Source organism: Mauremys mutica, chromosome 17, assembly GCF_020497125.1.
Source record: "Mauremys mutica isolate MM-2020 ecotype Southern chromosome 17, ASM2049712v1, whole genome shotgun sequence".
Taxonomy (NCBI): domain Eukaryota; kingdom Metazoa; phylum Chordata; order Testudines; family Geoemydidae; genus Mauremys; species Mauremys mutica.
This window is the reverse complement of record NC_059088.1, coordinates 13076421-13103405: the sequence shown is the minus strand read 5'-3', so window position 1 is coordinate 13103405 and position 26985 is coordinate 13076421. Positions and strand designations below refer to the sequence as shown.

Below are 26985 nucleotides of genomic sequence, written 5' to 3'. Positions count from 1 at the left end.
CCTCAGAGGGTCTCCTGGTGAACAGATATTTGGGAGGCTTATATGAGATTCCCAGGGTTGACGGGAGGTTGTCCTCTCCACAATTCCTTTGGGCACCCATGAATTATGTTGCAAGAGGGTCTTTGACATCACCCACAAGGCATTGCACCTAGGAGATATCGCAAGAATTTTGGGATACATCCCCATCCCAACTGGGGGGCCTCATGAGAATTTCCCATGGCCTCATGGGAGGATGATCTCTTCGCCTACAACTCCATTGGATAGGCATGAAGTATCCCACAGTTCCTTTGGGCACCCACTAAATCTCTCACAAGAGATCCTTCCGAAATCACACGGAATACACTGCTCTTGGCAACAGTCCTAGGAACTGAGGGTAAATTGTGTCTTCTGAGTGGGAATTACATGTGGCTTGTTTCTTGAGGAATAATAAAGGACACCTAGAGATCTGTGAATAAGAAACCGACTTAGCTGTGAGGGGATCTCGGCATAGAATAAGAGCTAAAATGTTGCCATGAGCATCATGTAGTACTTTCAGAATAGCAACAGAGACCTGTTACCTATGTCTACGTCATTAGTGATTCCAGCACCGGAATCCTGGGCCTTTTTGGGAGAGAGGAGTAGGGGCGCCCATTCCTCTGCTTCAATCAGGGTAGATTGGCCTATTGGTCAGATCTGGTGTAGCTGTTCTGAAACTACTACTTGGTACAACCTCTGCTACCCGGGTGGGGAGTTGAACAGTGTGAATTCCTAACTTCTCTTTCTGTTGCAGGAAAACAACCAATTCTGGTCAGTGGTGAGTATCAGTTATTCTCTTTGCTATTGGACCTTCATTCTTTGCCTCAATAGTATTCTGTACCGCTGCTCACTAACAGTCCAACCCTTTGTTAGAAAAATCCTCTAGGCTACTGCCATCCAGACCCCTTTTATTTCATCAGTCAGGCTTGGTATAACGAATTTGCAGCCTTGGCATGTCAGCGCTTTACCAAGGATTATTCCTTGGGTTCCATGAGTGGATGACAGTGATGTTGCAGCCAGATCCCCAGTTCATGTAAATTTGACGTAGCTTCAGTGGAATCAATGGGGCCAGGTTCCCACTGGTGTAAATTGTCCAGAGAAGCACTAGAATAAATACGCCACATCCCCAGATGCTATAAATTATCTAAGACCCCATAGGATTGATGCAATATCTGTTGGAGACCTACAGGTGTTACCACAATACACATAATAAACATTCCCGATCTTGCAGGACTCCGGTAGTGTAAACACCGGCAACGTGGGAGATGGCAGCTTTGACGACAACAGCGTAAGTAGCAGAGATTACCTCTCCATGCTATGTAGCTTCACACACATCAGAGAATGGATCCCGTTTCCAGGTGAACCCATATTTGGGATGCTTTTATGAGATTGCTAGGGTTGATGGGAGGTTGTCCTCTCCACATGTCCTTTGGGAACCTATGAATTATTCTGCAAGAAGGTCTTTCACATCATCCACAATGCATTGCACCTGGGAGATATCCCAAATTTTTAGGTTACATCCTCATCCCAACTGGGAGCCTCATGAGAATTTCCCATGGCCTCATGTGATGATGACCCAAGGGTTTTAGGATACAGCCTCATCCCAACTGAGAATTTTCCATGGCCTCATGGGAGGATGATCTCTTCTCCTACAAGTCCCCTAGACAGCCACAGTTTCTATCGGCACCCACTAAATCCCTAACAAGAGACCCTTCCAAAATGCACTGCTTTTGGCAACAGTCCTAGGAACTGACGGTAAATTGTGTCCTATACAAGGTATCTTGGCCACCTCCTTTGCTATTAGATTACATTTGCATCATGTCAACAGAGTGGGAGCAACATGTGGGTTTTTTCTTGCAGAATAATAAAGGCGACCCAGGTATCTGTGAATAAGGAACCTACTTAGCTGTGAGGGGATCTCAGCATAGCATAAGAGCTAAAATGTTAGAGTAGCAACGAGGAAGCTATGACCTATGGCTAGGGCATTGATGAGGCCAGCACTGGAATACTGGGCCTTTTTGGGAGAGAGGACTAGAGGCACCCATTCCTCTCCTGCAGCCCCGGGAGGGACATCAGGGTAGACTGGCCTATTGGTCTGAGCTGGTGTGGCTATTCTGAAAGTACTACATGGTACGACCTCTGCTATCCCGGTGGGGAGTGGAACAGTGTGCATTCCTAACTTCTCTTTCTGTTGTAGCAAAACAACCAATTCTGGTCAGTGGTGAGTATCGGTAGTTATCTTTGCTATCGGACTATCATGCTTTGCCTCAAGAGTATTCTGTATCACTGCTCACTAAAAGCCCAACCCTTTGTTAGCAAAACTCTCTAGGCTATAGCCGTTCTGAATCCTTTTATCCCAGAGGTCAGGCTTGGTATTAAAAATTAGCAGCCTTGGCATGTCGGCGCTTTACCACGGATTATCTTTTGGTTTCCACCAGTGGATGAGAATGATTTTGCGGCCAGATCCCCAGTTTATGTAAGCTTCCCGTAGCTTCACTGGATTCAATGGGCAGGGCCGTCCTTACCCATACGCAAAGTAAACAGCTGCGTAGGGCACCAGGAAATGTGGGGCAACATGCTGCTCCAGGCTCTGCTCTGGCTCTTCCCTAGAGTTCCCGTCCCTGCTGTGCCCCAGACCCACCTCTTCTCTCCCCTGCCCAGCCCTGCCCCCACTCCCCTGAGTTTTGCAGCCGGGCTGGGCCTGCGTTCACCAGCAGCAGGAGTGCAACAATCCGGTCCCAACCACGCCACTGGTGAGTGCTGGGGTGTGGTTCCCCTCTGCCCTCTAAGCCAGCCCCCACCCCCGATGGAGGCCTGGACCCTGCTACCCCCCACAGAGGATGGGGCCCCACAACCCTTCCCCTCCATGAGGGGGCCGTGTAGGGCTGCAGAATTGCTAGGGACGGCCCTGCCAATAGGCCAGGGTTCCACGGGTGTAAATTGTCTAGAGAAGCTTGGAATCAATATGCCACATCTCCAAATGCATTAAATTGTCCGTGACCCCACCGGGTAGATGGAATATCGGCTGGAGACCTACAGGTGTTACCACAATACACACAATAAACATTCCCCATTTTGCAGGACTCCGGTAGCGTAAAGACCGGCAATGTGGGCGACGGCAGCTTTGACGACAGCAGCGTAAGTAGCAGAGATTCCTTCCCCATGCCATGTAGCTTCACACACATCAGCGAATGGACCCCGTCTCAGATAGTTTGATGTCTGGTAACATTTCCCTGCAAGAAGCATTAGTTGCGTTTTCATATGTTGCGAAGGCAGCATGGAAAGTCCTCCCACTCCACCAGGCTTATGAACATCTCCAGAGGCTTATAGCAGGTTGACCTCCTCTCCCACAGTCCCCGGGGTAGCAATGAGACAGGCCAGAAGAGGCCTTTTGGTATCACTCAGCAGGCACTTCTACCGGGGGCTGCCTCAGAAGTTCCTCAGCTGAACACATATTTGGGAAGCTTATATGAGATTGCCAGGGTTGATGGGAGGTTGTCCTCTCCACAATTCCTCTGGACACCCATGAATTATCTTGCAAGAGCATCTTTGACATCACCCACAAGGCATTGAACATGGGAGCTAATCCAACAGTTTTGGGATACATCCCTATCCCCACTGGGGGCCTCATGAGAATTTCTCATGGCCTCATGGGAGGATGATCTCTTCTCCTACAAGTCCACTGGACAGGTTTGAAATATCCCACAGTTCCTTTGGGCACCCACTAAATCTCTCACAAAAGACCCTTCCAAAATCACACGGACTGCACTGCTCTTGGCAACAGTCCTAGGAACTGATGGTCAATTGTGTCCTGTCAAGGATATCTTGGCTGCCTCATTTGCTATTAGATTAAATTTGCCTCATGTCATCTGAGTGGGAATAATATGTGGCTTCTTTCTTGCAGAATAATAGAGGAGACTCAGATATCTGTGAATAAGAAACCTACTTAGATGTAAGGGGATCTCAGCATAGCATAAGAGCTAAAATGTTACCATGAGTACCATATAGTACTTTCAGAATAGCAACAAGGAGGTAGTACCCATGTCTACGTCATTAACGAGGCCAGCACTGGAATACTGGGCCTTTTTGGAGAGAGGACTAGTGTCACTCATCCCTCTGCTCCACCCCTGGGAGGATCATCAGGATAGATTGGCCTATTGGTCAGATCTGGTGTGGCTATTCTGAAAGTATTACATGGTAGAACCTGTGCTACCCTGGTGGGGAGTTGAACAGTGTGCATTCCTAATGTTATATCCTTGGGGGCAGCCGGTTTAGGAAGAAATCACTTGAGGCCAGAGAGCAGACAGCTAACAAAACTACCATTTTATTTACAGACATAGAGCTCACCCAACCGGCTGAAGCCGGCCGGGCTATCCCCTAATAATCTAACTCAGTTGCCATAGGAACAAAAACCATGACAACCAAATACACAACACCTAACTTCTCTTTTTGTTGTAGCAAAACAACCAATTCTGGTCAGTGGTGAGTATCAGCAGTTATCTTTCCTATCGGAATGTTATGCTTTGCCTCAAGAGTATTCTGTATCGCTGCTTGCTAACAGCCCAACCCTTTGCTGGCAAAACTCTCTAGGCTACAGCTGTTCTGAACCCTTTTATCCCAGAGATCAGGCGTTGTACAACAAATTTGCAGCCTTGGCATGTCGGCGCTTTACCAAGGATTATTCCTTGGATTCCACGAGTGGATGAGAATGATGTTGTGGCCAGATCCCCAGTTGACATAGATTTGCCATAGCTTCAGTGGAATAAATGGGGTTCTCACTGGTGTAAATTTTCTAGAGAAGGACTGTAATCAGTAGCCACATCCCCAGATGCTATAAATTATCTAAGGCCTCACAGGGTCGATGGAATATCCATTGGAGATTTACAGGTGTTACCATAATTCACATAATAAACATTCCCCATCTTACAGGACTCGGGTAGTGTAAACACCGGCAATGTGGGAGACGGCAGCTTTGACGACAACAGCGTAAGTTGCAGAGATTACCTCTCCATGCTATGTAGCTTCACACACATCAGCGAATGGACCCCATGCCCAGCTGAACCCATATCTGGGAGGGTTATATGAGATTGCCAGGGTCGATGGGAGGTTGTCCTCTGCACAATTCCTTTGGACACCTATGAATTATCTTGCAAAAGGTCTTTCACATCATCCACAGGGCATTGCACCTGGGAGATATCCCAAGGGTTTTAGGATACAGCCCCATCCCAATTGAAAGCCTCATGAGAATTTTCAGTGGCCTAATGGGAGGATGATCTCTTCTCCTACAAGTCCCCTGGAGAGGCATGAAGTGTCCCACAGTTCATTGGGCACCCACAAAATCCCTAACAAGAGATCCTTCCAAAATGCACTGCTTTTGGCAACAGTCCTAAGAACTCAGGGGAAATTGTGTCCTATCCAGGGTACCTTGGCAAACTCCTTAGCTTTTAGATTAAATTTGCATCATGTCAGCCAAGTGAGAGCAACATGTGGGTGTTTTCTTGCAGAATAATAAAGGGGACCCAGATATCTGTGAATAAGAAACCTACTAGGCTGTGAGGGGATCTCAGCATAACATAAGAGCTAATATGTTAGAGTAGCCACAAGGAGCTATTACCTATGTCTATGGCATTAATGAGGCCAGCATTGGAATACTGGGCCTTTTTAGGAGAGAGGACTAGGGGTGCCCATTCCTCTGCTCGAGCCCGGGGAGGATCATCAGGGTAGATTAGCCTATATATTGTATGGGGCAACTTTGGCAAACCAGTAAAGTGCCTGAAGCCACTCTGGCTTATTGCTAAAGGTGACCTAGTCAGCAAGCTGTAAATTGGCCATTCAGCAGTCTCAGCTTGACCAAGGCAGGAGTGGGGGAGTTTTGGGTGCCACAGCAAGGGCAGCTTGACCCCGCGTCCTTCCTGATCAGAATTGTGTTAAAATTCCTGATACATGCATTTCAAAAGAGTAGGATATGCTCCCGGAATGTCTATTGGCGTCTCAAGGCTGCAAACTCTGGAAAAACCCACACCTGGTTAATCAATAATCAGAAGGAACCTCTTGCTTGATCATTGAAACTGCTTATTAACAAGGTTTCTTTAAGAGATGTGTCGTTCTATTACGAATGTATAAATAAGGGGGAAAATCTTGAGATGGGGGGACTCTTCAGGACTGGTCCCTCCCTCTGGATGCATCTTGCATTCCCCATGGGCAGACGGGCTGCCACTGTGCCACTCAAGAGCCACACTCAGCATTGGTAATTATCAAGGGTTGGTGGTATTTTATTAATCTGTTGCGGACTTGAGTGCTTGAATGCTTGAGACTAAGTAAAGTTTAGCGTTAAGTGAAAGCACTCTCGTGTGGTTCTGTTTGTGCCAGCCATCTATTGGTCGGACGGCCGTGTCTCCCCTGATTTATTTCCTGACACCACCTCGCACAGAGTAAAAGTTACCAAGCTTTGGGTTGCAAGAACCCTGGGTAACATTGGTCTGATCTGGTGTGCCTGTTCTGAAAGTACTACATGGTACAACCTCTGCTACCCTTGGGGGGAGTTGAACAGTGTGCATTCCTAACTTCTCTTTTCTCTTGTAGCGAAACAACCAATTCTGGTCAGTGGTGAGTATCAGCAGTTATCTTTGCTATCGGACTACCATGCTTTGCCTCAAGAGCATTCTGTATCGCTGCTAACAGCACAACCCTTTATTAGCAAAACTCTCTAGGCTACAGCTGTTCTGAACCCTTTTATCCCAGAGGTCAGGCTTGGTATTACAAATTTTGCAGCCTTGGCATGTCGGCGCTTTACCGAGGATTATCTCTTGGTTTCCACCAGTGGATGAGAATGATTTTGTGGCCAGATCCCCAGCTGACATAAATTTCCCGAGCTTCACTGGAATCAATGGGCAGGGCCGTCCTTATCCATACGCAAAGTACACAGCTGTGTAGGGCACCAGGAAATTTGGGGCTATGCAGCTGCACGCTGTTCCAGGCCCTGCTCTGGCTCTTCCTCAGGGCCACTGCCCCCGCTCTGCCCCAACCTCACCTCTTCTCTCCCATGACCAGCCCTGCCCCCACTCCCCTGAGTTTTACAGACAGCTGGGTCTGCATTCACCAGGCACAGGAGTGCAACGATCTGGTCCCAGCCACCCACTGGTGAGTGCTGGGGTGTGGTTCTCCCCTGCCCCCCAAGCAACACCCTGCCTGTGGAGGCCTGGATCCTGCTGAGGACTGGAGCCCCACGATTCCCTGCTTCCCCATGGGGGGACTGTGTAGGGCTGCAGAATTCCTAAGAATGGCCCTGCTAATGAGGCCAGGTTCTCGCTGGTGTAAATTGTTCAGAGTAGCGCTGGAATCAATACACCATATCCCCAAACGCATTAAATTATCCATAGTCCCATTGGTCTATAGAATATCCGTTGGAGCCCTATAGGTGTAACCACAATACACATATAAACATTCCCCATCTTGCAGGACTCCGGTAGCGTACACACTGGCAATGTGGGCGACGGCAGCTTTGACGACAACAGCGTAAGTAGCAGAGATTATACCTCCATGCTAAGTAGCTTCACACACATCAGTGAATGGACCCCGTTTCAGCTAGTTTAACGTCTGGTAACGTTTGCCTGTGAACAGCATTGGCTGCGTTTGCTCATGTTGCGAAGGCGGAATGGAAAGCCCTCCCACTCCACAGGGCTTATGAAAATCTCCAGAGGCTTGTAGCAGGTTGACTGCACAGTCCCCGGGGTAGCAATGAGACAGGCCAGAAGACTTTTTACGATAACACTCAGAAGGCACTTCTGCTGGGAGCTGCTTCAGAGGGTCTCCAGGTGAACACTTATTTGGGAGGCTTAAATGAGATTCCCAGGTTTGACGGGAGGTTGTCCTCTCCACAATTCCTTTGGGCCCCCATGAATTATGTTGCAAGAGGGTCTTTGACATCACCCACAAAGGAATGCACCTGGGAGATATCCCAAGAGTTTTGGGATACATTCCCATCCCCACTGGGGACCTCATGAGAATTTCCCATGCCCTCATAGGAGGATGATCTCTTCTCCTGCAAGTCCACTGGACAGCATGAAATATCCCACAGTTCCTTTGGGCACCCACTAAATCTCTCACAAGAGACCCTTCCAAAATCACAAGGAAGGAACAGTCCTAGGAACTGATGGCCAGTTGTATCCGATCAAGGGTATCTTGGTTGCCTCCTTTGCTATTAGATTAAATTTGCCTCATCTCATCTGAGTGAGAATAATATGTGGCTTCTTTCTTACGGAATAATAGAGGAGACCCAGATATCTGTGAATAAGAAACCTACTTAGATGAGAGGGCATCTCACCATAGTGTAAGAGTTAAAATGTTACCATGACTACCATGTAGTACTTTCAGAATAAGAACAAGGAGATAGTACCCATGTCTATGTCATTAATGAAGCCAGCACTGGAATACTGGGCCTTTTTGGAGAGAGGACTAGTGTCACTCATTCCTCTACTCCACCCCTGGGAGGATCATCAGGGTAGATTGGCCTATTTGTCTGCTCTGGTGTGGCTATTCTGAAAGTACTACATGGTACAACTCTGCTACCCTGGTGGGGAGTTGAACAGTGTGCATTTCTAACTTCTCTTTTTGTTGTAGCAAAACAACCAATTCTGGTCAGTGGTGAGTATCAGCATTTATCTTTCCTATCAGACTATCATGCTTTGCCTCAAGATTTTTCTGTATCGCTGCTCACTAACAGCCCAACCCTTTGTTAGCAAAACCCTCTAGGCTACAGCCGTCCTGAACCCTTTTATCCCAGAGGTTAAGCTTGGTATTAAAAATTTGCAGCCTTGGAATGTAGGCGCTTTACCAAGGATTATTCCTTGGTTTCCACGAGTTGATGACAGTGATATTGTGGCCAGATCCCCAGTTCATGTAAATTTGACGTAGCTTCAGTGGAATCAATGGGGCCAGATTCCCACTGGTGTAATTTGTCTAAGAAGCACTAGAATCAATATACCACATCCCCAGATGCTATAAATTATCTAAGGCCCCACAGGGTTGATGGAATACCCGTTGGAGACTTACAGGTGTTACCATAATAGACATAATAAACATTCCCCATCTTGCAGAACTCCGGTAGTGTAAACACCGGCAACGTGGGAGATGGCAGCTTTGACGACAACAGCGTAAGTAGCAGAGATTACCTCTCCATGCTATGTAGCTTCACACATATCAGAGAATGGATCCCGTTTCCAGGTGAGCCCATATTTCAGAGGCTTTTATGAGATTGCCAGGGTTGATGGGAGGTTGTCCTCTCCACATTTCCTTTGGGAACCTATGCATTATCTTGCAAGAAGGTCTTTCACATCATCCACAAGGCATTGCACCTGGGAGATATCCCAAGGGTTTTAGGTTACATCCTCATCCCAACTGGGAGCCTCATGAGAATTTCCCATGGCCTTATGGGATGATGACCCAAGGGTTTTAGGATACAGCCCCATCCCAACTGAGAATTTTCCATGGCTCCATGGGAGGAGGATCTCTTCTCCTACAAGTTCCCTGGACTGGCATGAAGTGTCCCACAATTCCTTTGGGCACCCACTAAATCCCTAACAAGTGATCCTTCCAAAATGCACTGCTTTTGGCAACAGTCCTAGGAACTGACGGTAAATTGTGTCCTATCCAGGGTACCTTGGCAAACTCCTTTGCTTTATATTAAATTTGCATCATGTCATCCAAGTGGTGCAACATGTGGGTTTTTTCTTACAGAATAATAAAGACGACCCAGATATCTGTGAATAAGGAACATACTTAGCTGTGAGAAGATCTCACATAGCATAAGAGCTAAAATGTTAGAGTAGCAACAAGGAGCTATTACTATGTCTAGGGCACTGATGAGGCCAGCACTGGAATACTGGGCCTTTTAGGAGAGAGGACTAGTGTCACTCATTCCTCTGCTCCTCCCCTGGGCGGGACATCAGGGTAGATTGGCCTATTGGTCAAATCTGGTGTGGCTATTCTGAAGTTACTAGACGCTACGACCTCTGCTACCCTGGTGGGGAGTTGAACAGTGTGCATTCCTAACTTCTCTTTCTGTTGTAGCAAAACAACCAATTCTGGTCAGTGGTGAGTATCAGCAGTTATCTTTGCTATCAGACTATCATGCTTTGACTCAATAGTATTCTGCATCGCTGCTCACTAACAGCCCAACCCTTTGTTAGCAAAACTCTCTCGGCTACAGCCGTCCTGACCCCTTTTATCCCAGAGGTCAGGCTTGGTATTACGAATTTGCAGCCTTCAGCTGTCAGTGCTTTACCAAGGATTATCTCTTGGTTTCCACCAGTGGATGAGAATGATTTTGTGGCCGGATCCCCAGTTGATGTAAATTTCCCGTAGCTGCACTGGAATCAATGGGCAGGGCCGTCCTTACCCATACGCAAAGTACGCAGCTGTGTAGGGCACCAGGAAATTTGAGGCTATGCAGCTGCATGCTGCTCCAGGCCCTGCTCTGGCTCTTCCCCAGGGCCCCTGCCCCTTCTCTGCCCCAGCCCCACCTCTTCTCTCCCCTGACCAGCCCTGCCCCCACTCCCCTGAGTTTTGCCGCCAGCTGGGCCTGTATTCACCAGCAGGAGGAGTGCAAGGATCCAGTCCCAGCTGTGACGCTGATGAGTGCTGGGGTGGGGTTCCCCTCTGTGCACCATTGTGACTGCTCTGGACAGCAATCTGAACTTGGATGCACTGGCCAGGTAGACAGGAAAAGCCCTGCGAACTTTTGAATTTCATTTCCTGTTGGCCCAGCATGGAGCGCTGATCAGCAAGGAGGTCCTTGCAGTCCCAGAATGCACAAAGAGCTCCAGCAGGGACCGTACGGGAGATACTGAAGCTGAGCTCTGTATGGGGAGATGAATCTGTTCTATCAGAACTCCATTCCAAAAGACGAAATGCCAAAGCATTTGAAAAAATATCTATGGCTATGATAGACAGAGGCCACAATAGGGACTCAACACAGTGCTGCGTGAAACTTAAGGAGCTGAGACAAGCATAATGGAAAGCCAAAGAATCAAATGGACCCTCACGGAGGGAGGAGTGACTGACAACTGTAGCTATGCCACAGTTCCAGCACTCTCCGAAAACCATTTGCATTCTTGGCTGAGCTCCCAAAGCCTGAAGGGTCAAAAACATTGTCGCGGGCAGTTTAGGATATATGTCGTCAGCCCCCTCCCCCCGACCCCCGTGAAAGAAAAGGGAAAAAAATAGTTTCTCGTTTTTTTTCAATGTCACCGTATGGCTACTGGCTGCTGCTGGCAGACGCGGTACTGCAGTGCTACAGAGCAGCATCCCCTGGCCGTTGCAAGTTAGCAGAGACGGTTACCAGTCATATTGTACCGTCTGCTGCTGTCATGGATGCTCCTGGCAGGCCTCGGTGAGGTCGGCCAGGGGCACCTGGGCAAAAATGGGAGTGACTCCCAGTCATTCCCTTCTTTAAGCTTTGTCTCCTGGAGATTCAGTCCTGCCTGGAATATCATAGCAGCTGGAGGCTGCCTCCCCTCCCTCCTTTTATCTCTGCTTGCAGAGGCAATAAAGTCAGTGCTGTTTCTTCATGCATTCTTTATTACTTCATCACACAAATGGGGGGACACTGCCACGGTAGCCCAGGAGGGAAGCAACGTGTGGGGTTGTTGCAGGGGCACCCCCTAGAATGGCATGCAGCTCATCATTTCTGCGGGATCTCTGGGGCTCTTTAGTAGGCTTGCCTGATATTCTAGGCAGGACTGACTCTCCATTAGACAAAACTTAAAGAAGGGAATGACCTGGGGAGTCATTCCCATTTTTGTCCATGCGCCCCCAGCCAACCTCACCGAGACCTGCCAGGAGCACCCATGACAGCAGCAGACGGTACAGTATGACTGGTAATCGTCTCTGCTAACTTGCAACGGCCAGGGGATGCTGCTGTGTAGCACTGCAGTACCGCGTCTGTCAGCAGCATCCAGTAGACATACGGTGACAGTGAAAAAAGGCAAAACGGCCTCCATGGTTGCCGTGCTATGGCGTCTGCCAGGGCAATCCAGGGAAAAGGGTGCAAAATGATTGTCTGCCTTTGCTTTCACGGCAGGAGGATTGTCTGACAACATTTATCCAGAATCACCTGCAACACTGTTTTTGCCCCATCATGCATTGTGATCTCAACCCAGAATTCCAATGCATGGGGGAGACTGCGGGAACTATTCGATAGCTATGGGATAGCTTCCCACAGTGCAATGCTCCGGAAATCGACATTAGCCTTGGTATGTGGACGCACACTACCAAATTAATGTGCTTAGTGTGGCTGCATGCACTCGACTTTATACAATCTGTTTCCAAAAACTGGTTTCTGTAAAATTGGAATAATCCTGTAGTGTAGACATTCCCTTACAGGTGTTACCACAATACACATAATAAACATTCGCCATCTTGCAGGAATCCGGTAGCGTAAACACCGGCAACGTGGGAGACGGCAGCTTTGACGACAACAGCGTAAGTAGCAGAGATTACCTCTCCATGCTATGTAGTTTCACACACATCAGTGAATGGACCCCGTGTCCAGGTGAACCCATATTTGGGAGGTTATATGAGATTGCCAGGGTTGATGGGAGGTTGTCCTCTGCACAATTCCTTTGGGCACCTATGAATTATCTTGCAAAAGGTCTTTCACATCATCCACAGGGCATTGCACCTGGGAGATATCCCAAGAGTTTTGTGATAAATCTCCATCCGAACTCAGGGCCTTATGAGAATTTTCCATGGCCTTATGGGAGGATGATCTCTTCTTCTACAAGTCCCTTGGACAGGCATGAAGTGTCCCACAATTCCCTTGGGCACTCTGTAAATCCCTAACAAGAGATCCTTCCAAAATGCACTGCTTTTGGCAATAGTCCTAAGAACTGAGGGTAAATTGTGTCCTATCCACAGTACTTTGGCCAACTCCTTAGCTATTAGATTAAATATGCACCTTGACAACCGAATGAGAGCAACATGAGGGTTGTTTCTTGCACAATAATAAAGGACACCCATATATTTGTGAATAAGAAACCTACTCAACTGTGTGGGGATTTCAGCAAAGTAGAAGAGTTAAAATGTTACCATGTGCACCATGTAGTACTTTCAGAATAGCAACAAGGAAGCTATGACCTATGTCTACGGCATTGATGAGGCTAGCGCTGGAATACTGGGCCTTTTAGGAGAGAGGACTAGTGTCATTCATCCCTCTGCTCCACCCCTGGGAGGATCATCAGGGTAGATCAGCCTATTGGTCAGATCTGCTGTGGTTATTCTGAAAGTACTACATGGTACAACCTCTGCTACCCTGGTGGGGAGTTGAACAGTGTGCATTCCTAACCTCTCTTTCTGTTGTAGAAAAACAACCAGTTCTGGTCAGTGGTGAGTATCAGCAGTCAAATTTCCCATAACTTCACTGGAATCAACGGGCAGGGCCATCCTTATCCATACGCAAAGTACACAGCTGTGTAGGGCACTAGGAAATTTGGGGCTATGCAGCTGCACGCTGCTCCAGGCCCTGCTCTGGCTCTTCCCCAGAGTCCCCGCCCCTGCTCTGCCCCAGCCCCACCTCCCCACTCCCCTGAGTTTTGCAGCCGGTTGGGTCTGAATTTACCAGTAGCAGGAGTGCAATGATCCGGTCCCAGCCGCCCCACTGGTGAATGCAGGGGTGTGGTTCCCCTCTGCTCCCCAAACCAGCCCCCCTCATGGAGGCCTGGGACTCGCTCCCCCTCATGGAGGCCTGGGGCCCCACAACCCCACTCCCCCGTGGGGGGGTTGCGTAGGGCCGCAGAATTGCTAGGGACGGCCCTGCCAATGGGCCAGGTTCCCACTGGTGTAAATTGTCTAGAGAAGCACTGGAATCAATACACCATATCCCCAAATGCATTAATTTCTCCGTGGCCACACCGGGTAGATGGAATATCTGCTGGAGCCCCACAGGTGTTTCCACAATACACATAATAAACAATCCCCATCTTGCAGGACTCTGGTAGCGTAAACACCGGCAACGTGGGCGACGGCAGCTTTGACGACAACAGTGTAAGTAGCAGGATTCCCTCCCCATGCCATGTAGCTTCACACACATCAGCGAATGGACCCCATTTCAGCTAGTTTGAGGTCTGGTAACGTTTGCCTGCGAGGAGCACTGGCTGAGTTTGCCCATGTTGCGAAGGCAGCATGGAAAGTCCTCCCACTTCAAAGGGCTTATGAACATCTCCAGAGGCTTATAGCAGGTTGACCTCCCTCTCCCACAGCCCCTGGGATAGCAATGAGACAGGCCAGAAGAGGTTTTATGATATCACTCAGAAGGCACTTCTGCCGGGAGCTACCTCAGAGGGTCTCCAGGTGAACACTTATTTGGGAGGCTTAAATGAGATTCCCAGGGTTGATGGGAGGTTGTCCTCTTCTCAATTCCTTTGGGCACCCATGAATTATGTTGCAAGAAGGTCTTTGACATCACCCACAAGGCACTGCACGTGGCAGATATCCCAAGAGTTTTGAGATACAACCCCATCCCAACTGGGGGGGCCTCATGAGAATTTCCCATGGCCTCATGGGAGGATGATCTCTTCTCCTGCAAGTCCACTGGACAGGCATGAAGTATCCCACAGTGCCTTTGGTTGCCCACTAAATCTCTCACAAGAGATCCTTCCGAAATCACACTGAATGCACTGCTCTTGGCAACAGTCCTAGGAAGGGAGGGTCAATTGTGTTATGTGAGTGGGAATTACATGTGACTTGTTTCTTGTGGAATAATAAAAGACACCCAGAGATCTGTGAATAAGAAACCGACTTACATGTGAGGGGATCTCAGCATAGCATAAGAGCTAAAATGTTACCATGAGCCCTTAGTAGGACTTTCAGAAACACAACAGAGAGCTTTTACCCCTATATCTACGGCAATAATGAGGCCAGCACTGTAATACTGGGCCTTTTAGGAGAGAGGACTAGTGTCGCTCACCCCTCTGCTCCTCCCCTGGGCGGGACATCAGGGTAGATTGGCCTATTGGTCAGATCTGGTGTGGCTATTCTGAAGTTACTAGACGCTACGACCTCTGCTACCCTAGTGGGGAGTGGAACAGTGTGCATTCCTAACTCCTCTTTCTGTTGTAGCTAAACAACCAATTCTGGTCAGTGGTGAGTATCAGCAGTTACCTTTGCTATCAGACTATCAAGCTTTGCCTCAAGAGTGTTGTGTATCACTGCTCACTAACAGCCCAACCCTTTGTTTGCAAAACCCTTTAGGCTACTGCCGTCCTGACCCCTTTTATCCCAGAGGTCAGGCTTGGTATTACAAACTTGCAGCCTTTGGATGTCAGTGCTTTACCAAGGATTATCTTTTGGTTTCCACCAGTGGATGAGAATGATTTTGTGTCCAGATCCCCAGTTGATGTAAATTTCCCATAGCTGCACTGGAATCAACGGGCAGGGCCGTCCTTACCCATACGCAAAGTACGCAGCTGCGTAGGGCACCAGGAAATGTAGGGCAACAAATTTCCTGGTGCTCTACGCAGCTGCACGCTGCTCCAGGCCCTCCTCTGGCTCTTCCCCAGGGTCCCTGCCCCCCATGCCCCAGCCGTCCCCTCTTCTCTCCCCTGCCCAGCCCTGCCCCCACTCCTCTGAGTTTTGCAGCCAGTTTTGCAAAACTGTTGTGGTTGCTCCACTCAACAATGGTGGGAATGCAGGAATCCGGTCCCAGCCACGATGCTGGTGAGTGCTGGGGTGTGGTTCTCCCCTGCCCTCTAAGCAACCCCCCCTCCCCTTGGAGGCCTGGGTCCCGCTCCCTCCCCCGGAGGACTAGAGTCCCACAATGCCCCCCTCCCCCATGGGGGGGCTGCGTAGTGCTGCAGAATTGCTAGGGACGGCCCTGCCAACGGGGCCTGGTTCCCAGTGGTGTAAGTTGTTTAGAGAAGCACTGGAATCAATACACCACATCCCAAGATGTTATAAATTATCCATAGCCCCACTGGTCTATAGAATATGTGTTCGAGCCCTATAGGTGCAACCACAATACACATAATAAATATTCCCCATCTTGCAGGACTCAGGTAGCGTAAACACCGGCAACGTGGGCGATGGCAGCTTTGACGACAACAGCGTAAGTAGCAGAGATTCCCTCTCCGTGCTATGTAGCTTCACACACATCGGCGAATGGACCTCGTTTCAGCTAGTTTGATGTCTGGTAACATTTGCCTGCGAGGAGCATGGGCTGCGTTTGCCCATGTTGCGAAGGCAGCATGGAAAGTCCTCCCACTCCACAGTGCTTATGAACATCTCCAGAGGCTTATAGCAGGTTGACCTCCCTTTCCCACAGTCCCCGGGGTAGCAATGAGACAGGCCAGAAGAGGTTTTATGATATCACTCAGAAGGCATTTCTACTGGCAGCTGCCTCAGAGGGTCTCCAGGCGAACACATATTTAGGAGGCTTAAATGAGATTCCCTAGGTTGATGGGAGGTTGTCCTCTCCACAATTCCTTTGGGCCCCCATGAATTATCTTGCAAGAGGGTCTTTGACATCACCCACAAGGCATTGCACCTTGGAGATATCCTAAGAGTTTTTGGATACATCCCCATCCCAACTGGCGGCCTCATGAGAATTTCCCATGGCCTCATGGGAGGATGATTTCTTCTCCTACAAGTCCATTGGACAGGCATGAAGTATCCCACAGTTCCTTTGAGCACCCACTAAATCTCTCACAAGAGATCCTTCCGAAATCACACGGAATGCACTGCTCTTGGCAACAGTCCTAGGAAGGGAGGGTGAATTGTGTTCTATCAACCGTATCTTGGCTGTCTCCTTTGCTATTAAATTTGCCTCATGACATCTGAGAGGTAATAATATGTGGCTTGTTTCGTGCGGAATAATAGCGGAGACCCAGATACCTGTGAATAAGAAACCTCCTTAGATGGGAGGGCATCTCAGCATAGCATAAGAGTTAAAATGTTACCATGAGTACAATGTAGTACTTTCAGAATAGCAACCAGGAGATAGTACCCATGTCTATGTCATTAATGTGCCAGCACTGGAATACTGGGCCTTTTAGGAGAGAGGACTAGTGTCGCTCCACCCTTGAGAGGATCATCAGGGTAGATTGGCCTATTGGATGTATGGGGAGACTTTGGCAAATCAGTAAAGTGCCTGAAACCACTCTGGCTTATTGTTAAAGGCGACCTAGTCAGCAAGCTGTAAATTGGCCATTCAGCAGTCTTAGCTTGACCAAGGCGGTGTGGGGGGGAGAGTTTTGGGTGCCACAGCAAGGGCAGCTTGACCCTGTGTCCTTCCTGTTAAGAATTGTGTTGAAATTGGTGATACATGCATTTTAAAATATGCCCCAGGAATAGGATATGCCCCAGGAATATCTATTGGTGTCTCAAGGCTGCAAACTCTGGAAAAACCCACACCTGGTTAATCAATAATCAGAAGGAACCTCTTGCTTGATCATTGAAACTGCTTATTAACAAGGTTTCTTTAAGAGATGTGTCGTTCTATTACGAATGTATAAATAAGGGGGAAAATCTTGAGATGGGGGGACTCTTCAGGACTGGTCCCTCCCTCTGGATGCCTCTTGTGTTCCTCACGGGCAAACGGGCTGCCACTGTACCACTCAAGAGACACTCAGTGTTGGTAATTATCGAGGGTTGGGGGGGGTGTTACTAACCCCTTGCGGATGTGTGTAAGTACTTGAGACTAAGTAAAGTTTAGCTTTAAGTGAAAGCACTCTCGTGTGGTTCTGTTTGTGCCAGCCATCTATCGTTCGGATGGCTGTGTCTCCCCTGATTTATTTCCTGACACCACTTCGCACAGAGTAAAAGTTATCAAGAGCTTTGGGTTGCAAGAACCCCGGGTAACATTGGCCAGATCTGGTGTGCCTATTCTGAAAGTACTACATGGTACAACCTCTGTGACCCTGGTAGGGAGTTGAACAATGTGCATTCCTAACCTCTCTTTCTGTTGTAGCTAAACAACCAATTCTGGTCAGTGGTGAGTATCAGCATTAATCTCTCCTATCGGACTATCATGCTTTGACTCAATAGTATTCTGTATCACTGCTCATTAACAGCCCAACCCTCTGTTAGCAAAACTCTCTAGGCTACAGCCATCCTGACCCCTTTTATCCCAGAGGTCAGGCTTGGTATTACAAATTTGCAGGCTTCGGATGTCGGTACTTTACCAAGGATTATCTCTTGGTTTCCACCAGCGGATGAGAATGATTTTTGTGGCCAGATCCCCAGTTGATATAAATTTCCCATAGCTGCACTGGAATCAACGGGCAGCGCCGTCCTTACCCATACGCAAAGTACGCAGCTGCGTAGGGCACCAGGAAATGTGGGGCAACAAATTTCCTGGTTCTCTATGCAGCTGCACGCTGCTCCAGCCCCTGCTCTGGCTCTTCCCCAGGGTCCCTGCCCCTGCTCTGCCCCAGCCCCTCCTCTTCTCTCTCCTGACCAGCCCTGCCCCCACTCCCCTGAGTTTTGAAGCCGGATTGGGCCTGCACTCACCAGCAGCGGGAATGCAGCGATCCGGTCCCAGCTGCACCACTGGTGAGTGCTGGAGTGGGGTTCCCCTCTGCCCCCCAAGCCAGCCCCCCAATTAAAGGCCTGGGACCCACTCCCCCCCACGGAGGATTGGGGTCCCAACATCCCGCCCCCCCATGGGGGGACTGCCTAGGGCCACAGAATTCCTAAGGACGGCCCGGCCAATGGGGCCAGAGTCCCACTGGTGTAAATTGTCTAAAGAAGCACTGGAATCAATATGCCACATCTACAAATGCATTAAATTCTCCGTGGCCCCACCAGGTAGATGGAATATCTGTTGGAGCCCTACAGGTGTTACCACAATACACATAATAAATATTCCCCATCTTGCAGGAATCCGGTAGCGTAAACACCGGCAACGTGGGCGACGGCAGCTTTGATGACAACAGCGTAAGTAGCAGAGATTCCCTCTCCATGCCATGTAGCTTCACACACATCAGGGAATGGACCCTGTTTCAGCTAGCTTGATGTTTGGTAGTGTTTGCCTGCGACAAGCATTGGCTGCATTTGCCCATATTGCGAAGGCAGCATGGAAAGTCCTCCCACTCCACAGGGCCTATGAAAATCTCCAGAGATTTATAGCAGTTTGACCTCCTATCCTACAGTCCACAGGGTAGCAATAAGACAGGCCAGAAGAAGCTTTTTGATATCACTCAGAAGGCATTTCTACTGGGAGCTACCTCAGAGGTTCTCCAGGTGAACACATATTTGGGAGGCTTAAATGAGATTGCCAGGGTTGATGGGAGGTTGTTCTCTCCACAATTCCTTTGGGCACCCATGAATTATGTTGCAAAAGGGTCTTTGACATCACCCACAAGGCATTGCACGTGGGAGATATCCGAAGAGTTTTGGGATACATCCCCATCCCAACTGGGGGGCCACATGAGAATTTCCCATGGCCTCATGGGAGGATGATTTCTTCTCCTACAAGTCCACTGGAGAGGCACAAAGTGTCCCACAGTTCCTTTGGGCACCCACTAAATATTTCACAAGAGATCCTTCCGAAATGCACTGCTTTTGGGAACCGTCCTAGGAACTGAGGGTAAATTGTGTCCTATCCAGGGTACGTTGGCCAACTGCTTTGCTATTAGATTAAATTTGCATCATGTCATCTGAGTGGGAGTAACATGTGGCTTGTTTCTTGCAGAATAATAAAGGGGACCCAGATATCTGTGAATAAGAAACCTACTTAGCTGTGAGGGGATCTCAGCATAGCATAAGAGCTAAAATGTTAGAGTAGCAACAAGGAGATATTTCCTATGTCTATGGCATTGATGAGGCCAGCACTGGAATACTGGTCCTTTTTGGGAGAGACGACTAGGGGCACCCATTCCTCTGCTCCTCCCCTGGGAGGGAAATATGGGTAGATTGGCTGATTGGTCTGATCTGATGTGGCTATTCTGAAAGTACTACATGGTACAACCTCTGCTACCCTGGTGGGGAGTTGAACAGTGTGCATTCCTAACTCTTCTTTCTCTTGTAGCAAAACAACCAATTTGGGTCAGCGGTGAGTATCAGTAGTTATCTTTCCTATCGGAATGTTATGCTTTGCCTCAATAGTATTCTGTATCGCTGCTCACTAACAGCCCAACCCTTTGTTAGCAAAACCCTCTAAGCTACTGCCGTCCTGACCCCTTTTATCTCATCAGGTGGACTTGGTATAACATATTTACAGGTTTGGGATGTTGGAGCTTTACCAAGGATTATCTCTTGGTTTCCACCAGTGGATGAGAATGATGTTGGGGCAGATCCCCAGTTGAAAAAATTTACTGTAGCTTCAGAAAAATCAACAATGTCAGGTTCCCACTGGTGTAAATTGTCCAGAGAAGCACTGGAATCAGTATGCCACATCTCCACATCCTATAAATTGTCCATCGCCCCACTGATGGAATAGCCGTTGGAGCCCTACAGGTGTTACCACATTACACATAATAAATATTCCCCATTTTGCAGGGCTGCGGTAGCGTAGACACTGGCAACGTAGGCGATGGCAGCTTTGATGACAACAGCGTAAGTAGCAGACATTACCTCCCCATGCCTTGTAGCTCCACACACATCAGCGAATGGACCCCGTTTCAGCCAGTTGGATGTCTGGTTACATTTGCCTGCCAGGAGCATTGTCTGCGTTTGCCCATGTTGCAAAGGCAGCATGGAAAGTCCTCCCACTCCACAGGGCTTATAAAAATCTCCAGAGGCTTATAGCAGGTTGACCTCCTCTTCCACAGTCCCCGGGGTAGCAATGAGACAGGCCAGAGGAGGCCTTTTGGCATCACTCAGAAGGCACTTCTACTGGGAGTTAATCAGGGGGTCCCCAGGTGAGCACATAATTGGTCGGCTTATATGAGATTCCCAGGGTTGATGGGACATTATCCTCTCCACAATTCCTTTGGCCACCCATGAAATATCTTGCAAGAGGGTCTTTGACAAACACCCACAATGCATTGCACCTGGCAGATATCCCAAGTGTTTTGGGATACATCCCCATCCCCACTGGGGGCCTCATGAGAATTTCCCATGGCCTCCTGGGAGGATGACCTCTTCTCCTGCAAGTCCACTGGACAGGCATGAAGTGTCCCTCAGTTCCTTTGGCCTATTCTTAAGTTACTAGATGCTACAACCTCTGCTACCCTGGTGGGGAGTTGAACAGTGTGCATTCCTAATTTTTCTCTCTGTTGTAGCAAAACAACCAATTCTAGTCAGCGGTGAGTATCAACAGGTATCTTTGCTTTCTGACTATCATATTTTGCCTCAAGAGTATCCTGCATCGCTGCTCACTATCAGCCTAACCATTTGCTTGCAAAATGCTCTAGGCAACTTCTGTTGCCCTGTATCTCATCAATTCGGTGTGTTGAAATAATTTATGCAGCCTTTGGAAGTATGAACTTTTGCAAGAATTATATTCCTTTCCTGCAGTGGATGAGAATAATGTTGGGGCCAGATCCCCAGCTGGTTTAAATAGTCCATAGCTTCCCTGAGTCATCTGATAACCAAATGACTCAATGATACATAATTATAAATACACATAATGCACATCATAAATATTCCACAGCTTGCTGGGCTTCGGTAGTTTCAACAGCAATACCGTAAGTGACAACAGCTTTAAAGGCAACAGTGGAAGTGGCAGCGATTACCTCTCCATGTCATTTGTCTTCACACAGATCCAGTGAATCAACCATGTTTTCACTGGTTTGTTGTCTGGTAACATTTGCCAGGTAAGGAGCATTGACTGTGTTTTCCAATGTTGCAAAGGCGCTTTGGAAACACCAACTGCTCCAGAGGGCTTATGGGAGGTTGACCTCCTCTCCCACCCCACCCCCCAGTATCCACGACGCAGAACACAAAAAGTTTTCTGTAGCACCCAGAAGTCATTGCTGCTGGGCGTTACCTCAAACAGTCTCCTAGTGAGCCCACAGTAGCTCCAAGGAGGTTATGGGAGATTGCTGGGGTGATGGGATGTTGACATCTCTGCAGTTCCCTTCAGTACTCATGGAACATCTCGCAAAAAGTTCCTCTGAAATCACCTGGACTTTATTGTAGCTGGGAGATGTCCCAGGAATTGTATATTCTAGAATGAGCTGGCAGCAGGGGTCTCATGACAATTTCCCACGGCCTTATCGGAGGATCTCTTCTCCCACAAGTCCACTAGAGAGGCATGAAAGTGTCCCATAATTTCTTTTGGGTACCCATGAAATCTCTTTCAGAGGGTCCTCTAAAATCATCCAGAATGCAGACAAGATAAATTGTTTCCTATGAAGGATGCTTTGGCTGAGTCCTTTGCTATTACATTAAATGTGCATCAGGTCATCTGAATGGGAATAACACATTGTTTTTTCCTTCCACAATAACAAAGGATCCCTAGATATCTATGAATCAGAAACTACCTTTGCTCTGAGGTTCTCTCACCAGAGCCTAGCAACTGCAATGTTATAGTGGCAGGGAGCTGAAGTTGATGAGGCCAGCAATGGAATATGGGACCAAACTTTCCATTAACTTTAAATGAAGTTACATCAGCAGAGAATTGGCCCCACTATGTCTAATTCTGCTGTTCATACTTTAGAAAGGATGTTGAGATAATTGGAGAGGGTTTTGGAGAAGAGCCCTGGGATGGATTCAAAGCCTGGAAAAAAGCATCTCAGGGTGTTTCATCTATTTAGCTTATCCAAGAGAAGGTTAAAAGATTACTTGATCCTGGCATATAATTACCTATATCGGGGAAGAGACTTCTGGTAGTAGTCTAATCTAGCAGAGGCATAAAAAGTCCTAATGGATGGAAGCTAAAGCAAGATAAATTCAGACTAGAAATAAGGTGCATTTTTTAACAGGGAGGGGAATTAGCTATTTGAACAAGTTCCTTAGGTAAGTGGTGGATTGACGTCTTTAAGTCAAGACTGGATATCTTTCTAAAATATATGCTCTAGCTCAAACAGAAGTTACGGGCTTAATGCAGAAATTATTGGGTGAGGTTCTCTCGCTTGTGTAATGCAGGAGCTCGGAGTAGATGTTCATATTGGTCTCTTTTGGTCTTCAAATCTATGATAATTTATTGGGGTCCCACTGTATTTTGGTCCTGATGGATGTTTCTTTTTTTCTTATCTCCCAGTACTAGGCTCCCAGAAACCCACCACGACAACTGCCCTGACGCTTTCTGTCCCGTGCTCTCACCCATCTCAGCCTGAACATGAAAAACACAGCACGCTCCGATGGAATTTGCTTTTGCCCTGTTCGATGATTTGACTGTAGGGTGCAGTTCTTACCCTTCCGTTGCCCCTCAAATGCCTCTGCAATAATGCAAATAAACCCGTTTCCGCTCAGATCCTCATCTAGTGTCCTAACTGCTTTTGAGCAGCGGTTTCCCAAGCTTTTGAAAAGGGACCCCCCCCACCACCACCATGGCAGCACAAGGAAAATTGCCCCACTCTGTGACCACAGCCTCACCATCACTCAGAATAAACGATTATTCATGGTAGTAGCCCCAACCAAGATCAGGGCCCCGCTGCACCTGGCCCAGCACCGTCATGGAGAGAGAGACGGCCCCTAGTCCATGGGAGGCTGTGCTGAGTGCTGCACAGACACACGGTGAGGAACAATCCCTGCCCCAAGTGAGAGCTGAGCCTTGTGCAGGCTGTCCAGCAGAAATGACTCGGTGAGGTTCTCTGGCCTGTGTTATGCAGAAAGTCAGACGAGATGATGACAATCGTCCCTTCTGGACTTTCAGAATCTTCTGTCTCTTATTTGACTTTTAATTGTACACTGTGCCATCTCCATGCCCCCTAGGTGTCCTTGCGCCAGACCCATCAACAATTCTCCTTCCCAAGGCAATGACACCAGTGGGGGAGAGTTGTTCCCAGAAAAGCCCCAACTGGGGAGATATCAGTATCTACTCCATGGCGAGTCTGTTGTGAGTGGAAACTCCCGTAAACTCTTGCTTTATAACCTGGGGGGGGGGGTCACTGAGTCTCAGTGAAGTCGGGTCCCCACAACTGTAATTACTGGACCTCCCCAGGTGCTTCCACGCACTGTGATCTCCCCCGACAGTAAATCAATGGAATCATCCCCGGCTACTGAAGGACAATCAGCAGATGAAGGAGAAACCCAGGTACCTCTTAAGAGATGAAGTAAATCTCAGAAAATAACACTTTGTCCCTATGCACCCTGTAGTTTTAGTTCCTGTGTCTGACCTTCACAGGAATGATTCAGGTAGGAAGCGGTGATGGTTGAGATTAATTTGGAGAAATAGAACATTTAATCCTTCTCTCAACCAGGAGTATTGAATTAGTCCCACCTTCCTCAAATGCCTTTTCTATTCCCCTTCTTTTTTCTGACTTGATTGCTATGCCAATTCCTCGCAATAACGCTCCTTGGACAGAGTAGCTAGTGATCAGAACAGTCCTCCCTGCAGAGATAGCATTTTGATAGAAGATATTAACAAACGGGTTGTGGAAAAAGTTGGTGTAACCTTGAGCAGGTTGCAGCTTTGGTTCCTAGTGTATAGTCCATATCGTTGTGGCCTGGTTTTCTCTGGTCTTTATAGCTGTGCCTGGAGCCCCTTCCATGGCGCTTCCTAATACACCTAACACCACGACACTGGCCACAGAAGATATCCCTGGCACCATCAGTGTTGCCCAAAGGCAGCACTCTCTGGTTGAGATGTTTGTGCCAAACGTGGAAGTTTCCAGGAGGAATAAATACTTCCCGCTATTACCCAGGGCCTCCCACTATGCTTCTGCCAATTAATTCAACTTTATTGCTATGATATGGGTGATAGAGCAGAAACAAAGAACTCCGGGTTGGATTTTGCAGAAACCTGCAAAAGGGGTAGTGAATAAAGTGCTGGACTCATAGACTTTAAGGATCATAATGGTCCCTTCTGACATCTAGTCTGACCTCCTGCACAACGCAGGCCACAGAATCTCACCCACCCACTCCTGGAACAAACCCCTAACCTATGTCTGAGTTATTGAACTCCTCAAATCGTGGTTTGAAGACCTCAATCATGGTTTAAAGACAAAAGAGCTGTGGTAAATATCAGATGTTCTCTTGCCTCTAAGGCTCTTTCACATTGGTATCTCACAGGGCGAGGGGTTTGCCTCATTGCTCAATTCCAGCACTGACTGAGAAATGATCCCTAATCAGTGCACCCTGAAGCCATTGGCAATGACAGTGCTTGTCTCTGCTGTTATGATCCACCTACCCACAAGGCTACGGCCCCTAGGTAGCAGTGCAAACATGACAGGGTCTGGGGAGGTTTTCATTAACCCTGTTTAGATCCAATCCTTCCCCAAAAGGAAATTTTTTGCTTGTTACTCGGTCGTTCTCTAGCGCTTTCTCTCAGAGGATCTCAAAGTGCTTTACAAAAAACAATAATTTAAAGGAAGTTCCAGCACATAATCCCTAGAAATCTGCAGGTGTCTCTATAAAATGAATCCTTTCCAGAATACTGACATGCTTTTGACCTGAACATCACACAGGCATTTGCTCCCATCCGAACCACCCATAAACGGCACCTCAGTCTGGCTTCTCCAAAGGACACAGGTTAAGGGACACATTTATGAGAGGGCTTAATTTATTCTAAGATAGTTTGGGCTCCAGCCCGTTCCACTGGTTTACCACCCTCATCCACCCTCTGCCCTACCTCTGACTATCACCATCTATCCTTCCTATGAGACACCAAATATTTTCCCCAAAAGACATTAAGGCTGCAATCTCTAAAAGGAGTTAGTGGATCTGGACACGTAACTTCACAGGCCCTTTTGAAAATCACTGCAATAGAACGATGTGTTTTGCAAACCAGATGGGTGCAGGGCTCTTTTGGATTCTTTTAGCAGGAGCAATATCAAACCCTATCAGAAATACATGTGGTAGCTGCTTCCTGAATCCCTTTCCTGAAACTTAGGATGCCAGATGACAGTGACTGCAGAAGCAGTGCTTCCATACTACTTTTTAGGTAGCCACAACAACATTTTGCCAGAAAAGCTGGGGTCCACCATAAAATCCAAAGAAAATGCAGATGTGATTGACACTTAGGGTGACCAGATATCCCGATTTTTTAGGGACAGTCCCAATATTCAGGGCTTTTTCTGATATAGGTGCCTATTACCTCCCACACTATGACCTGATTTTTCACACTTCCTGTCTGGTCACCCTAGTCACACTTATGAGGTGTGAATTTGTGCCTTCAAGAGGCGGGGCAACATAGACATTTATTAGTTGGTTACTGACTTTTATTTAACCGCTATGACTCTTTTCGCTAAGGCAGTATATACCTTACAGCCACCAACGGTCTTCAGGGGATTGTCATTAGCTGCCTGATGAATTCAACTTGAATTCCATTTAAATGTGTTTTCATTTCAGACTGATACAATGTATTTTGTTAAAATCTAATCCCCACTGGTAATGACCCGTCCAAGGATGTCCCATTACAAGGTACCCGAGCATATAAAAGCATGAGTCTCTACTGCTTGGGGTAAAGAACTCAGCAGCTCTCTTTGGCCTGGGAAAATTGATCTAAGATATGCAATTTCAGGTATGAGAAGAGCGTAGCTGAAGTTGACATATCTGAGATCGACTTAAAATAAGTTAGTTCACATCCTCGCGGCGTGGGATTTACGGCTGCCACTCCCCCGTCAACTTTGCTTCCTCCGAGCTGCAGTTCAGCAGTCTATGAGAGAGCGATCGGTGATCAATTTATTGCGTCTACACTACACGTGATAAATCGATCCCCAATAGCTAGAGCACTACCCGCCGATCCGGCAGGTAGTATAGACATACCCTTAGCTCAAAGCAGACTCATAAACCGCTATGTGGTCCAGCCACCAGAGGGAGTCAGAGAGCCATGCTGTGTGAATGGTGATGGAGCAGTGATTCTCAACCAGGGTACGCAGAGATCTTCCAGGGGGTACATCAACCCATCTGGATATTTGCCTGGTTTTCCAA

General features: G+C 47.9%; 1 protein-coding gene and 1 long non-coding RNA gene across 2 annotated transcripts; both read left to right on the top strand.

Annotated features, from left to right (window-relative positions):
• The first annotated feature begins 4956 nt into the window (after nucleotides 1-4956).
• Nucleotides 4957-12495, top strand: LOC123351785. The gene is made up of 7 exons (XR_006574065.1): nucleotides 4957-5001; nucleotides 6598-6621; nucleotides 7474-7530; nucleotides 8635-8658; nucleotides 9111-9167; nucleotides 10084-10107; nucleotides 12439-12495. It is a non-coding gene; the product is annotated as an uncharacterized LOC123351785 (long non-coding RNA).
• A 649-nt stretch (nucleotides 12496-13144) lies between these two features.
• On the top strand, nucleotides 13145-23347 carry LOC123351996 (PPE family protein PPE10-like). The gene is made up of 10 exons (XM_044991679.1): nucleotides 13145-13171; nucleotides 13999-14055; nucleotides 15130-15153; nucleotides 16058-16114; nucleotides 17975-17998; nucleotides 18886-18942; nucleotides 20036-20059; nucleotides 20506-20562; nucleotides 21231-21254; nucleotides 23153-23347. The coding sequence occupies exons 1-9, from the start codon at nucleotides 13145-13147 to the stop codon at nucleotides 21246-21248; spliced, it is 345 nt and encodes a 114-aa protein (XP_044847614.1). The 3' UTR covers nucleotides 21249-21254; nucleotides 23153-23347.
• The last annotated feature ends 3638 nt before the right edge of the window (nucleotides 23348-26985 follow it).